The sequence below is a fragment of the Nicotiana sylvestris genome, chromosome 1 (assembly GCF_000393655.2).
Source record: "Nicotiana sylvestris chromosome 1, ASM39365v2, whole genome shotgun sequence".
Taxonomy (NCBI): Eukaryota; Viridiplantae; Streptophyta; class Magnoliopsida; order Solanales; family Solanaceae; genus Nicotiana; species Nicotiana sylvestris.
The window spans coordinates 78,062,203-78,078,920 of NC_091057.1; the positions used below are offsets into that span (position 1 = coordinate 78,062,203).

Consider the following 16,718-nt stretch of genomic DNA (forward strand, 5'->3'; position numbering starts at 1 on the left):
AACGTTCATGCCATAAATTATTTGACTCAAGCAAGTAAGAAGAAGCTGAAATTTTATTCATATCAATGGCAATTACATTGAGTTTGAAAAGGCCCTCAGTGAGGTAACCTTTTCCTACATACATTTCATTCTTACTAACTACAACCTTGTCGGAAACAAAAATACACTTAAAGCCATTCTTGACTAGAAGTGATGTCGAGACTAAATTTTTCTGCATTTCAGGAACATGAAGAACATCATTTAAAGTCACAATCTTGCCAGAAGTCATCTTCAAAGCTATCTTGCCCGTTCCTTCAATTTTTGCAGTAGCGGAATTTGCCATAAAAACTGTCTCGTTGGGTCCAACGGGAGCATAAGAAGTAAACAACTCCTTGTTATCACAAACTTGACGAGTTTCCCCCGAATCAATCCACCATTCTCTAGGATTTTCGACTAGGTTGCACTCCAAAAGCATGGCACATAAATTGTCTATTTCATCATTCTTCTCAATCATGTTTGCTTTACTTTTCTTCTTGTCCTTCTTTGGTGCACGACATTCAGCAGCCTTGTGTCTAACCTTTCTACAGTTGTGGCAATTTTCTTTGAATTTCTTCTTGCTTGGGTAATTCTTTGGTCCAGACAGCTTCTTTCTCTTTTTGCTCGTCGAAGCTTCCTCAACAATTTTTGCACCTATTATTGTTGAATTTCCATGAGACTTCTTCTAATCAGCCTTGTTGTCCTCTTCAATCCGTAGACGAACAATAAGGTCTTTAAGTGTCATCTCCCTATGCTTATGTTTCAAGTAATTCTTCAAGTCCTTTCACAGCGGAGGCAGTTTTTCAATAAAATGCCACAACTTGAAATGCTTCATTTATGACCATACCTACAATCATAAATTTAGGATTAATAATATAATCAATATATTTACTAAAACTATTGATTCGATTTATACCTTCGGCAATGAGATCATGAACGATTACTTCTAATTCTTGAACTTGAGTTATGACAGACTTACTGTCAACCATTTTAAAGTCCAAGAATTTTGCGGCAACAAATTTCTTTAGTCCAGCATATTCCGTCTTGTACTTCATTTCAAGAGCGTTCCACAACTCTTTTGAAGTCTCCATGACACTGTAAATACGCCATCATCCAAACAACTCAATATATAATTTTTGCACAAGAAGTCAAAATGCTTCCATGCCTCCGTGACAACAAACCGCTCATTATCCGGAGTCTATTTTCCCAGGACTGGAACGTCCTCGCTAATAAAGCGTTGCGGACTGAGTGTGGTCAGGTAGAAGAACATTTTCTGCTGCCACTGTTTGAAGTCTATGCTGGAAAACTTTCTGGGTTTTTCTGCCGGTACCATCGCTGGTGCAGAAGTTGTGCGACTTGAAAACGCAGTTGCCATTGCACCAGTAGTCCCAACATAACCATTCTGTTGTTCTGCACTCGTTTTTATTTTTCTGCAAGAGAAATTAACAAATAGAATTAGTATCTCAGTGAAGTGTTTACATCTTCAAACCAAATACAGACAACCGAGTTTTTATATCTTGGATTGAGTAGGTCACAAAGACTTTAATCTCAAACTAGAGTAGAAAATTCGAAGATTTTAATCTCCAAAACGGGAGTAGAAAATCAATAAGATTTTAGTCTCCCAAAGCAGAAAGTAAGATGAATACTGTAATAAATATTAAATTCCTTAAGCTTGTTAGAACACTGTATTTAAAAGCAGTAAATCAACAAACGTTTGTTTAAAAAACAAAGCAGTAAAAATTTTGAGCCCACAAGTTTCTTGTGTTGCCTTAAGGAATTCCCAAGGTTGCAGATTAATTCCTCTAGGATAGAATGGAATAACTATTTTGTGATAGCAGTACTTCAAATCACAGAATTTCGGCGAACTCAAATGGCGGAGCAGATCACACAAAATGCTTACGTTTTGTTTTTGAAAAACCAATGTAGAATACAGAAGATTGAGGGGAGAGATTTTAGATTTTTCGGTGGTGGAAAATGAGGCTAAGCCTCTCTGTTTATAGCCAACACAGTTGAGTCCCAACAGGTGCAAAGGTGCTTGTTCGTTGATAAGGTATCTATTCAGCTATTGAATGGAACGTTTTGGTGTTTATTTAGCTGTTGGTCGCGAAAATAATTCCGCGATCTTCCAACGCGAAAAATATTTAGAAAAGAAAATGTTAAATAATGGAAAAGAAAAATAAATTTGGTCCAAGAAATTATCAATCAATCGACCAAATCCGAAGCCGAAGTCGAAGTCGAAGACGAGCCGAGCGAGCGACGACGACGACGGCGCGAGACACCACTTCTTCTTAACTCTTTAAGAGCTAGAAGATGAGCTTCTTTATATATACACAAAGATTTTCTTTCCTTTTTCCAATGAGAGACAAAATGCATTAGTAAAGTGAACTAATTCAAAATTTCACTTCCCTCCATTTCTTTTCCCACCATTTTCCATTCATATCTCTTTTGTTATTAATAACAAAACTCAACACGCAGTACTAGCATGATTGTTGATATATTGAGTAATTTGCTATAGGAGGGAAAAAAAAAGCCTAGCTATAGCTATACTGGCGGGGAGAATCGATCCTGCCACCTCCCTGGTAAAATGTGGCATACTTTACGCTGCACCAGAGGAATGTGTTCTGCAAGTGGTGTCATCCATTTACATTTTTAACGTTTTTAATGTTCACATATTATTTTTATACAAATAATTTTTTAAATTTTTGGATGAAGTAGTGTCATGTGCCACGGCTTCACCCTTGGTAAATCCACCCCTGCCTAGAGTCGAAGGATGGAGATCCGAACGTTGCCTCCGGAGCTGCACCACTTGTGCTAGATAATCATCACTAGAAACAACAAGGGTCCATATGGATACTCAAGCGATAAGAGTTTTTTTACTGAACTTTTGCCGTCTGCAATGAGTTTTTGAGCCAAAAGTAAATTTAAAGTTTGTATTTCGCTGATAAGTTATCATACTCATTTTTTTATAGAGTTACATGCCGAACTTTATCACTAGTAATTGACATGCTTAAGATAATGGTGTCTCCATCATGCTTAAATCCTTGGTCCGCCTCTAGTAACAGATAGGCTAAAAATTAGGAGATTAGTTATGTAAAGATTAGAGTATAAATCCCCTCTTCCGACATTTGTATCCATTCTGATTTTTTGCATTGTTATTTTTACGATACTAAAATTGTTGCTGCTCTCCCTTAGTCACGATCAATTCAGAGGATCATTCAATAAAAATTTCTTTACTTTTCTTTTCCGCATTATTTTGTTTTCATTTGCAATTATTTATATTGTTCTTCTATTTTTGATTGGCAAAAGTCAACTTAATTGGATTGAATCAATTATTTGTGGCCTTGTTATATTAATTTTATTAATTTAGCCTATTAATCAATTTTAGGTTAAACATAAACTAAGGCGAAGAAGAAGCTCCACGTACTTGTACACCTTGAACTCAATTCTTCGTAATACAAGTTATTTCTTGTTTATTACTCTCTCGATCCATTCGAGTTGAATATCATGTTAACTGGGTAAGGTATGATATAAGACAATGGTTAAATGTATTTTTGAAAATGCTAAATACTACTCCCTCCGTTTTAATTTATGTGAACTTGTTTGACTAGGTACAGAGTTTAAGAAAAAATGAAGACTTATGGAATTTGTGGTCCTAAGCAAGTCAAAAAGGAGCCCAGAGTATTTGTGCGGTTATAAAAGCTTCTCATTAAAGGTAGAACTGTAAGTTTAAACAAAATTATTACCAAATTTAGAAAGGAGTCATTCTTTTTTAAACGAACCAAAAAGGAAATAGGTTCACATAAACTGGAACAGAGGGAGTATTCCTATCTATTTCGTGAACTTTTGCGCTTTTCGAGACTTAAACTGTGTAAAGTTTAACCAACATCTTGAAATGCATTTTTAAGCATATTGACATGAGAAAATGACACTCAAAAGCAAAAATGTTGATATAAACTGAAACCTAGGGAATAGCAGGTTATATAACATACAATTTCCATGCTTTATTTAAACAAAATGATACTATAAAAATTCCCATGAAAAAATAAATCTTGCATGAGTCATTTTTACATAGAAATCTTGGAAAAGAACAATAGAAATTGATGGAGTATTCACTGAAATCACTCTAAGGCCAATGGAAAAATCAGATTGGATTGATTTCAAGTGGGTAAGGGATGAAAGAGTCACCCGTTTTTGCACCGTGGATGCCTACATTCCAGAGACTATTCTTTAATATTGGAGCAAAAGGATTGTTACTACAAGGCTATTGGATTCTTCTCTGTGAGTGCCAAACATGGGCAAAGCTATACGTGGTCAAGGGTGGTTAACTGAATACTCTTCGCTGAAAATTTATACTATGTATAGGGCAAAATATTATTTGTTATTGATCAAAAATAGACGTTCACCCTTTGCATAGCCCACTGGCAATTGCTGTTTAAATTTTGAACACCCTTATTGAATTTTTTGGCTTCGCCACTGATCCCAAATACTGGTTCGGATGAATGCGGAGCAGACCTTGGATTTGCCCTGGCTTATAAATATTAGAGCAAAAGGATTGTCACAACAACAGTGATTCTAACATTTTCTTCGAGTGGCCACATCTGCAAAGACTTGAAACTATGGTTGATATGGAAAACAAAGGGTCACAAAGGTTACTGGAAAAAGCTGGATTTTTGAGCGGAGTACTGAGATATATGGTGTTGTTCAGCCTTCTAGCTACATATGCTCCTCTAGCTTAGTAACTTCGAGTTCCAACTATTTGAACTTTTTATCCTTGCTGCGGAGGTTTTCACATGCTCTCTAAATAATCTTTTTCTAAATAGCTCTTATACCCCCTTCTCTATGCAAGATATAAGGAATTTTTCACTATAAAAGGAGGTCTAATGTTTAGGATTTAGACACACCTCTCATTTGCCTTCTTATCTTCTTAAGGCATTTGTATCTTCTCTCTGTAGTATTATTTCACTTGTATTTTTGGAGTGGAATAAAATATTGGTTGTGTCCGAAAAGTAGGTGAAATTGGCCGAACCTCGTAAATTCTGGTGTTCCTTTTATTGTTGCTTTATTATTTTATTTATTATTTGGTGGCTGTCATAATTTTTGGTATAGTAGTTGTGACTCATACACACTATATGCATTTGGCTTCCGCAACAATTGGTATCAGAGCCACGGTACTGTCTAAGTATGCTCTGTGGTTGCAGCATAGTCTGATCTTCCACATCAGAAAAGATTTATCTTGGTAACTGAGTCAAGGTTCTGTCTGAGTATGTTCTGTGGTTGCAGCTTAGTCTGATCTTCCACACCAGAAAGGAAATAATCTTGATTTGTGTCGTCAGCTATTAAATAATATTTGTGTCAAAGATGGGAGACAATAAACAAGAAGAATCTACATCAAGTGTCAACAATACGTCATCATTGGCATCTTCGCTTATGACAAGAATTGTGTCAAATGCGAAATTTGCGGTAGAAATTTTTGACGGGTCAGGACATTTTGGGATGTGGCAAGGCGAGGTTCTAGATGTCCTTTTCAACAAGGGCTAGATCTTTCCATTGAAGAAAAAATACCAAATGTTATTGGAGAAGATGATTGGAGAATTATCAATCGTGTTGCTTGCGGTACCATTCGATCCTACCTTGCTAGAGAGCAGAAATATCCATACACAAAGAAAACTTCTGCAAGTAAATTATGGAAAGCACTGGAGGATAAATTTTTGAAGAAAAACAGTCAAAATAAATTGTACATGAAGAAGAGACTGTTTCACTTCACCTATGTTCCTGGTACCACGATGAATGAACATATCACCAGTTTCAATAAGTTGGTCACAGATTTGCAAAATATGGATGCAACTTTTGATGATGGTGACTTGGCCTTGATGTTGTTGGGGTCACTTCCTGATGAGTACGAGCACCTTGAAACTACTCTACTCCATGGGAATGACGAAATTTCTCTCAGAGAAGTTTGTTCGGCTTTGTACAGCTATGAACAAAGAAAGGGAGAAAAACAGAAGGGCGGAGAAGGAGAAGCACTGGTTGTGAGGGGTCGTCCTCAAAATCAAACGAGGACAAGGAAGGGAAGATCCAAGTCAAGGTCTAGACCCGGCAAAGATGAATGTGCCTTTTGTCGAGAAAAGGGGCACTGGAAGAAAGATTGTCCGAAGTTGAAGAATAAGGCCAAACATAACAATGGAAAGGCCATTATGGATTCAAATGTAGCTGATGGTGATGATTCAGACTTCTCATTAGTTGCAACAGAGCCATCAACATCATCAGACATATGGTTGATGGACTCAGCTTGTAGCTATCATATGTGTCCCAACAGGGACTGGTTCATGAATTTTCAAGAAGAAGAATATGGAGTCGTCCACACAGCAGATAACAACCCTCTTACCTCATATGGCATTGGTTCAATACAATTAAGGAACCATGATGGAATAATCAAAACATTAACAGACGTTCGATATGCACCGGGTTTGAAGGAAAATCTCATCTCTGTGGGAGCCCTGGAATCAAAAGGGTTCAAAATCATTGCAGAAAATGGAGTGATGAGAGTATGCTACGGTGCACTAGTGGTAATGAAGGCAATCGGAAGAACAATAACATGTATCGTTATCGCGGTAGTTCAGTTATTGGGACAGCGACAGTAACATCCAGTGACGAAAAAGAGGCAGAAGCAACCAGGCTATGGCACATGCGCTTGGGACATGCTGGAGGAAAATCCTTGAAAACTTTATTAGATCAAGGATTGTTAAAATGAGTAAAGGCTTGCAACTTGGAGTTTTGCAAGCATTGTGTCAAAAGGAAACAGACAAAGGTTTAATTTGATACAACCATCCATAATACTAAAGGTATTTTGGATTATGTACACTCTGATATTTGGGATCCTTCCAAAACACCTTTATTGGGTGGGAAACACTATTTTGTAACCTTTGTTGATGATTTTTCCCGAAGAGCGTGGGTGTATACAATAAAGAGCAAAGATGAAGTGTTGGGAATTTTTCTCAAATGAAAAATGATGGTGGAGAATCAAACAGGCAGGAGGATCAAGTGTATTCGCACAGACAATAGAGGTGAATACAAAAATGATCATTTTAATAAGGTCTGTGAAAATAATGGCATCGTCCGATACTTCACTGTTAGACATACACCACAACGGAATAGAGTGGCAGAACGTATAAACCGGACCTTTCTGGAGAAGGTATAGCGTATGTTGTCCAATACTGACTTAGGCAAAGAATTTTGGGTTGAGGCAGTTACATATGCATGCCACATCATTAATCGCTTACCATCTGCTGCTATTGATGGCAAGACACCATTTGAAAAATGGTACGGAAAACCTGCTGTAGATTATAACTCTTTGCACGTGTTTGGCTCAACTGCATATTATCATGTGACAGAGTCAAAATTGGATCCAAGGGCAAAGAAGGCTATTTTTATGGGAATTACTTCTGGAGTCAAAGGATATCGCTTATGGTGTCCTATGACAAAGAAAGTAATATTCAGCAGAGATGTTACCTTTGATGAATTTGCTATGGTAAATAAGGTAACAGAAGATACCAAACAAAATGAAGGTGCTTCTAAGCAGGTGGAGTTTGAGGGAAAATTTATTTTTCCTACACAAGAAGCAGAGGAGGAAACAAATGAAGATTACCCTCTGGAAGGAGAGCCAGTAGAGGAGATTCCAACTCAGGAATCTCAACAACAACTTGAATCAATAGCAACCAGCAGGCCAAAAAGAACAATAACGAAACCTGTTCGTCTCATAGAGACGGTTGCTTGTGCAACCTCAATTGTAGCTGATGATGTTCCTACTACTTATAAAGACGCTGTCCAAAGTTCAGAAGAAGATAAGTGGAGGATTGCCATGAATGATGAAATACAGTCCCTTCATCAGAATCATACATGGAGATTGGCCAATCTCCCGAAGGGAAAGAAAGCAATTGGGTGCAAATGGGTATTTGCAAAGAAGGAAGGATTTCCTAACCAAGTAGATGTTCGCTACAAAGCAAGATTGGTGGCCAAAGGATATGCTCAAAAGGAGGGAATTGATTACAATGAAGTGTTTTCTCCAGTTGTAAAACATTCCTCCATTAGAATTATGTTGGCTTTGGTAGCACAATTGGATTTGGAACTAGTTCAGATGGATGTAAAAACTGCGTTTTTACATGGAAACTTGGAGGAGGAAATCTACATGACTCAGCCAGAAGGATTCAAAGTTGCTGGAAAAGAAAATATGGTGTGCAAACTTGAAAAATCGTTGTACGGATTGAAACAATCTTCTAGACAATGGTACAAGCGATTTGACGAGTTTATGTTGCGGCAAGGGTACAAGAGAAGCAAATACGATCATTGTGTGTATTTGCACAAGCTTAAAGATGGTTCCTTTGTATATCTTCTCCTATATGTTGATGATATGTTGATAGCTTCCAAGAATTCGGAAGAAATTGATAAGTTGAAGATTCAACTGAAGAAGGAGTTCGAGATGAAGGATTTGGGTGAGGCAAAGAAAATTCTTGGCATGGAGATAATTAGAGATAGACGTTCAAAGAAACTCTGTTTATCTCAAAAGGAATATTTGAAGAGAGTACTTCAACGTTTTGGCATAGATGACAAGACTAAGCCAGTTAGTACTCCACTTGCTTCCCATTTTAAGCTAAGTACTACTATGTCGCCAATGGATGAAGCTGAACGAGAGTATATGTCAAAGGTACCATACGCAAATGCTGTTGGTAGCTTGATGTATGCAATGGTTTGCACAAGGCCTGACATTTCACAAGCTGTTGGAGTTATTAGCAGATATATGCACAATCCAGGGAAGGAGCATTGGCAAGCTGTGAAGTGGATTCTACGGTATATTCATAATACTGTAGATGTCGGGTTAGTTTTTGAGCAGGAAGACAATCAGTCTGTAGTTGGATATTGTGACTCAGATTTTGCGGGTGATCTGGACAAACGAAGATCAACTACTGGTTATGTGTTTACTTTTGCAAAGGCACCAGTTAGTTGGAAGTCTACTTTGCAGTCAACAGTTGCTTTGTCTACAACAGAGGCAGAGTACATGGCTATTACAAAGGCTGTGAAGGAGGCAATTTGGCTTCAGGGGTTGCTAAAAGAGCTTGGTATTGGACAAAAAAGTATCACAATTTTTTTGTGATAGTCAAAGTGCTATTCAATTAGCAAAGAACCAAGTTTATCATGCAAGGACGAAACACATTGATGTTCGGTATCATTTCATACGAGAAATCATAGAAGAAGGTGGAGTCATGGTGAAGAAAATTCATACTACAGAGAATCCTGCTGATATGTTGACAAAAGTGGCGACTGCGGTCAAGTTTAAACATTGTTTGGATTTGATCGACATTGTTGAACACTGAAGATTAAAGATGAAGACACAACCAAAATTTTTTATTGAGAGAAAATTGAAGATGTGGAATTTTGCCAAGGTGGAGATTTGTTGAATTTGGCCAATCCCACCATCGGTGGTTTAGCCATTTGGTAGGGAATTTTTCACTATAAAAGGAGGCCTAATATTTAGGATTTAGATACACCTCTCATTTGCCTTCTTATCTTCTTAAAGCATTTGTATTTTCTCTCTTTAGTATTATTTCACTTGTATTTTTGGAGTGGAATAAAATATTAGTTGTGTCCGAGGAAGTAGGCAAAATTGGCCGAACCTCGTAAATTCTGGTGTTCCTTTTATTGTTGTTTTATTATCTTATTTATTATTTGGTGGCTGTCATAATTTTTGGTATAGTAGTTGTGACTCATACACACTATATACATTTGGCTTCCGCAACAACCAGAACATTCCGGATCAACCTATTTGGGACCTCACAGAAAATGGTAAGTACTCAAACAAAACCACTTACAATTTGCTCAGAAACAAGGATCCATTCCTCCACAAGGTATGGTACTCTAGCATCCCATTTAAAATTTCATTCTTTTCCTGGAGATTATGGTTATCTAAACTTCCATTTGATGAAATCATTCGTAATTTTGGAAAGCATATTGTTTTTAAATGTTCATGTTGTACTAACTATTGCAATGAGTCTATACAATATGTCTTTATGGAAAGTGATGCAGCTAAAAATATTTGAAAAATAATTGGTGACCCGATGGGGATAAAACTTGTGCAAATGCCTATCAAAGGATGGTTCAATCACTAGTGGAAACAAATTGTTTGTTGGGAAATTTGGAAGGATAGGTGTTCTTGCAGATATGGGGATAAAAAAAGATTCAACTATTACAACATGAAGCAACAGATTGTTTGGAATATTCAAGCAGCCGTACATAGAGCTTTTCCTAAATGCAAACTGATATTGCCCTGAGTCAAATTCTGTGATGATATGACAAAACTACAGCATATTCAAGAGGCCATCATTGTCACTTGGTTGAAGCCTCCTTAGGGAACTCTCAAATAAAATACTGATGGCAGCTATATTCAAGGTAATGGTAAAGTTGGTCTCGGCGGCACTTTGAGAGATGATCAAGGTGACTTCTATATGGCATATGCTATCCTAGCTAAATGTGATAGCCATAATGAGGCTGAAGCTCAAGCAGCACTGTCCAGGATCAAATGATGCATACAAAATGGGGTCACTGATTTTACAATCAAACTTGACTCTCTTTTAGTGACAAACATGCTGAAGAACAACCATACTCAGCACTACAAATTGCGAAGAACTATGGAGGAGATCTCACAGTGCATGAACCATGCCAATATCACTCATACTCATTGTTATAGGGAAGGTAACAAAGTGGCGAATTTTCTAGCAAAGTATGCAACCAATGCTATGGAGGATAATATCTGCCTCTCCTTTATTCAAATGCTAAGGGGAGCAAAATGACCCTTTCTTTTGGACAAATTTCAGGTTCCGAGTATTAGAACTAGGTACAACAAAGCAAACCTTTTTGTTAGTTAGATATACTTTGTACCCTGACAGTGGTTGATACTTTTATCACCTGACTGTATTTTTGCTCCATGTTGTAATCTATGGAGGTAAGGCAATTCCTCCTCCTTTATTAAAGATATATACAACACACCCAGATTCACTGTGAAAGTTAATTAAAAAAATACACTAATATCAGTTCAATTTAACGGGCCATAGTAGGTTATTATTTTACTTAGCTTTTTCGGTTATCATATTGGACTTGCTAGTGACGGATTATCTATTGTTTTAGGTCAATTTAACTTGACAACAAAGAAAATTTATATGCTATTAGTTCGCAGAACTTAAACTCTTACCTAAATTATTCATCTTTTCACCTCAACTCTATTGATTACATATAGCCAAATCGTGCAATTTTTTCCTACCTAATTTTCATGTTTTTCCCCATGGGAATAGCAATGTTAAGTGTCCATATTCAGAGTTAATGAAAATTTTACAACAAGCTACCTCAAATGATATAGTTGTTAGAATCGAAAAAATCATGTGTCAAGCAGAAGCTAGTAACACAAACCTTCAACGACGATAAATGAGACAACAAAATAGAAATATACCAAAAGAGACACAAATATTTAACGTGATTCGGCCAACTGACTTACGTCCACAACGGAAATGAGCAATCCACTATATTAAAAGAGAGTACAAAATATCGAGAGAGCAAACTCATGAAGAGGCAAACACAAGTGATACACTAACACTTGTCCCGTAAAGTTCTTCCCCTAAACACGATTCTCAAACCACATATGGCTACATTGTGGATGTTGCTAAATGAGAAGGAAGGATCCTCAATTTATAGAAGTCCAAACTTTTTCCTACCAGCAAAAGGACTAGCTAAATATGAAAGATTTATAATTTCCTTCTACAAAAAGGAAAACCCAATTTTGGTAAACATGCTTCACATTCCTTCAATAGATAGGAAAACCAAACATGGTAAGAAAATTAGGACAACACCTAACAATTCTCCCCTTTGACTAAATTTTCTGACGAAATTAACTTAATCCACCTTCATAACATAATTTAGGCCAAGGAGGAGAATTATTAGGTGTTGTTATGATTTTTTTTTTTACCATATTTGGTTTCCATATCACTTGAAGGAAAGAACAACATATTTACCATAATTGGGTTTTCCTTTTTGTAGAAGAAAAATATAATTCTCCTATATTTGGTTAGTCCTTTTTCTTATAGGAAAAGGTTTGGACTTCTATAAATTGAGGATCCTTCCTTCTTATTCAGTATCATTCACAATGTAGCCATATGAGGTTTGAGAGTCGTATTTAGGAGGAGAACTTTACGGGACAAGTGTTAGTGTGTCACTTATATGTGCCTCTTCGTGAGGTTGTTCTCTCGATAATTTGTACCCTCTTTTATTATAGTGGATTGCTCATCTCCATCTGTGGACGTAGGTCAGTTGACCGAACCACGATAAATACTTGTGTCTCTTTTGGTATATTTTTCTTTTGTTGTATGATTTATCGTTGATCAAGGTTTACTTGCTAACTTCTGCATGACACCTGTTTTTTTCTGTCCTAACACTAGTACAAATCATAGTAATTTAGAAGATTATGAGAAGCAACACTTTTGTGCTATAGTTTTCAAGGAATTTCATCAGTTGATAAGAAGCTATATATGAACATATCTCTAATTTCACCTTTGTTAAAACCATACTTCCTGAGAAAGCCCTCTTTCTTGAAACCAACCTTTTCTAGCACCCTTTGAGATCCTACATTTTCAGGCTCCACCAAGGCTTCTAGCCTCACCAAATAGGGAAAATCTCTGAACACAATAGGGATAGCCATCTTTATTGCCATAGTAACAATTCCTTGTCCCCAATAATCAGAACCAATGGCATAGCCAATGCGAGCTTTGTGCCTTTCGCTCCCGGATTCTGGCCTAACTGATATATAACCTATGGAACGGTCATCTAAGCATATGGACCGACGCCATGGATGTGGAATAGCAACTTCTTGGATATATTTTGATGCTGCTTGAATGGAGGTGATTGTGTGCCATCTTAGATAAGAGGTTACTTTGTCGTCGCTAGCCCATATCAAGAGGTCATCAGCATCAGAAAGTTTGAATGGCCTGAGTGATATTCTTGAGGAATCCATTTCTACTTCTAGCTTATGATCTCCTTTGTTAACGCTGTTATTGGATTTGTTAAGTCTTAGTTGAGTGAGTGTTGGACCATATCAGAAGGCATGTGATCCTGTGGAAAAGTATGAGCCACCACTCTTTTGTAAATGTCAATAACGTGATAATGTGGAAAACTACAAATATGGCTGCATGGTTTATTGGAAACCTGATCTTGAATAAATTTCTATGCTGGAGATTAGAACATGGATGAATTTTCTAGAATATGTTTTTAGACTAGATATGGCTAGATTTTAGAAAACAGCGGTTTTCCTTTTTAACTTTGTAACTAATTAAGCTAAAAGTAGAGAATGTGATGACACGAGAAGCACTATATCTTACTTTGAATGCTTTTCTTTTCTTGCACTAAAGCTCATAGGGATTTGTTGCTTTTCCTAATGGCTTAGCTTTTGTCTTTCAGTTCAACAAATCATGTAGAGAGAGCGCTCATTTTTTATGCTTTAGACTATGTGGAAATTTGAACATGTTGTGTGTCACTTCTGATACCACTTGAAAGAAAGAAAAGGAAAAAGGCTCTAAAAAAAATACCCTCCTAGCTTTTGAAGGGGGCTGTGTAAAGATTTCCTAAAACTATTTGAAGAACATATAAGTTTAAATACTTTAAAACATCATAAAATTATTGATATGTACTTCCTCCAGTCCACAGCAAGTAGTGACCACAAAACTATTTCATTAAGGAAATAATAAATTCTAGACAAACATAGTTAGTGTGATTATATTACCCTTAATTAAATGTTGCACCATAGTTATAATAGCACTTACTTCTCTTCTAATGTGAGGAGTAAATGACTTTTTAAGAATATGTACATAAGGATAATTTTGGAAAAACAAAATAATTTTTTTTTTGATTATATAAATGGACACTTATTTTGAACCAAAATAAAAAAGCAAATACCCAACGAAGATCATATTGAATTCAAAATAACCTCACGCTTCATTTAGTACACTTGGGATGAATTTTCCAAGAAAAGTTGGTAAGTAGTCAAGTGAGGCGGCTGCAGAAAATTTTGGACTTTTTTTTTTTGGTTCGCAAATGACCCATGATAGCTCCATTCCTTGGTCACCAGGTCATAAATAAAGTAAATACCCAGTTGAGTCCATCTTACACGGTTTCAAGACCAAATTATTTTCCAGGAGGATCCTTAGTTGACTCAATTAATTTACACGTTCAATTTAAGTCCAAGAGGAATGTTATAAAATGCCATGATGTTTCAATGATCTAAAGCTAAACATTCTATAACATTTGTAAACAAGAAACTTGGGCGCTTTTTTGTTTCAGAAAAAATTTCATTTTGAGGATATGGAGTGTGATTCATCCTGTGATCTTACAGCGAAATTAGAGGAGAAATTGAACTTGAGTCAAAAAGAAGACGCTGCTACAGATGGTGATTCAGATATTACTCTCCGTCCATTGGACCTCACCGATGTAGATGATTTTATGGAATGGTTTGCGGATGATAACGTTAGTAAGTTCTGTTCTTGGGACACTTTCACATCCAAAGAAGATGCCATGAATTATGTCGCTGATATTGCCATACCACATCCATGGTTTCAGGCAATTTGTTTAAATGGAAAACCAGTTGGTTCTATTTCTGTATCACCATTTCATGGAACTGATAGATGCAGGGGTGAACTTGGATATGTGTTAGCATCAAAATATTGGGGCAAAGGGATTGCCACAAAGGCCGTGAAGATGGCGGCCACCGCCATATTTGTGGAGTGGCCACACTTGGAGAGGCTTGAAGCTGTGGTGGATGTTGATAATCCAGGATCACAGAGGGTGTTGGAGAAGGCTGGTTTTAGGAAAGAAGGTGTTTTGAGGAAGTATTATCTTCTTAAAGGGAAACCAAAAGATATTGTTATGTTTAGTCTTTTATCCACTGATCCTCAAGTCAACTACTTTATGTAGTAGGTTGGAAAATCTTTAATTAATTGGTGTCACCAAAAGGTCATCAGCATCAGAAAGTTTGAATGGCCTGAGAAATATCCTAAAGGAGTCCATTTTTAGTTCTAGCTATGATCTCCTTTGTTGACTCTGTTATTGGATTTGAGTGATTTTTTGACCATATCAGAGTAGACAAGTATGAGCCACTGTCACACCTCCTTTTTGTGCGCCCGCCCCGAAGGGTTAAATGCGCGAGGGAGTTTTTCCAATTTAAGTGACAATATTCGAAATGAGATTATTTATTTAATTCAGAGTCGCCACTTGGGAAAGGTTTGGTTTTTGGTGTCCCAAGTCACCGGTTTATCTTGAATCCCAAATCGAGGAAATTTTCGACTTTTCCAAATGAAGTCTACGAACCAGAAATTCTAAGTAAGGAATTCTGTTGACCCGAGGGAAGGTGTTAGGCACCCTCGAATCCCGTGGTTCTAGCACGGTCGCTTAAATTGTTATAATGGCTAAATATCTGATTTAAATACATGTTATGACTTATGTGCTTTTATTAAGTTTAAACCGCTTTTATTATTATCATTTATTTTTTATAGAATTGCAACGTCGTGAAAATGCATCTCGAACCACGTCACAATCAATGCACCCGTAGTTGTTAACACATTTCGACTCCGTTGAGATTTGAATTTGGGTCACATAAATGCGCACCCGAATTTAAGAATGTAATTTAATTAAGTCGCGCCTAAAAAGTCTAACGCGTTATTATCTTTGGGGAAGGCAGTGGAATTCACTAAACAGTCCATCCCAAATTCTAAGTATTTATTATGACCAATTATTGAGGGCCCCGCAATTTGCCTTTTTATTCGGCGAGGCTCGTCTCATTATTTTAGAAGGGTACCCTACAATGACTACGTCTTTACTACATTTATCTTTAAAGAAAAGGATGATGCCGAATTTTGCTGGTTTGGACAAATACGGACTGAATCCTTATTATGTTTGCCGAACCTAAACTTGTTTGATTACCTGATTGATTGTTCATGAGGTGAGGAATCGCCTCATGCCTTACTTCAACGAGTGAATACGCTTGTTAATTTGCTAAGGGAGATTGCAAGCAAGACGAATAACATATACTAAACTTACACTAAACGGCCTTGAAGTTTGAATTTAAACTAGCTTATTTGGGCTTGATTAATGGAATCGACTATTTATTAGAAAACTGCTATTAATTAGATTCAAACTGCCTAGTGAAATTCGGATGTGAAGGAATTAAGTTGAATAGTTTAAAACTAATTTTGCATCTGTCCAGGTTAACAGCAATCCATCTTATACGTACAGAACATAACTAAGAATGAAGTCTAGTTTTTGGTGTACCAATTACTCGTATGTTCCACGCATTACGTAATCACATCATACACACAATTAAACAAGGTAAACCATTGTAAGTTAAGATAATTAAACAGACCCAGTTTTAAATACAAAACTACCTACTTTGTCTTTCTATCGAGTTACAATCTGAAGATTTGCGCGAATTTACTAACACTTTATAAGACTATGGGTGCAGTACCAAAGGACTAAAAATTCTTCGCATCTTTCATTTCAGATCATTGCTATTGTTACATCAATATGAGATTCGAAAATGTGTACCTGGATGCTGAAATGCAAAGAAGAAAATAGAAGCAGCAAGTCAGCAACAAACTCAGATGACAGCAGTGATCACAAAT

At 36.7% G+C, this 16,718-nt stretch overlaps 2 protein-coding genes across 2 annotated transcripts; one reads left to right on the top strand and one right to left on the bottom strand.

Annotated features, from left to right (window-relative positions):
* Positions 1-12,000: 12,000 nt before the first annotated feature.
* On the bottom strand, positions 12,001-13,134 carry LOC104223026 (uncharacterized). The gene has a single exon (XM_009774378.2). It carries the CDS (start codon positions 13,061-13,063, stop codon positions 12,548-12,550), a length of 516 nt encoding a protein of 171 aa, XP_009772680.1. The 5' UTR covers positions 13,064-13,134; the 3' UTR covers positions 12,001-12,547.
* Positions 13,135-14,019: 885 nt separating this feature from the next.
* On the top strand, positions 14,020-15,510 carry LOC104223027 (uncharacterized). The gene has a single exon (XM_009774379.2). It carries the CDS (start codon positions 14,407-14,409, stop codon positions 15,013-15,015), a length of 609 nt encoding a protein of 202 aa, XP_009772681.1. The 5' UTR covers positions 14,020-14,406; the 3' UTR covers positions 15,016-15,510.
* The last annotated feature ends 1,208 nt before the right edge of the window (positions 15,511-16,718 follow it).

Excerpts from the sequence above, each read along its gene's own strand:
- LOC104223026 (XM_009774378.2), bottom strand. The coding sequence starts at position 13,063 with ATGGATTCCTCAAGAATATCACTCAGGCCATTCAAACTTTCTGATGCT.
- LOC104223027 (XM_009774379.2), top strand. The coding sequence starts at position 14,407 with ATGGAGTGTGATTCATCCTGTGATCTTACAGCGAAATTAGAGGAGAAA.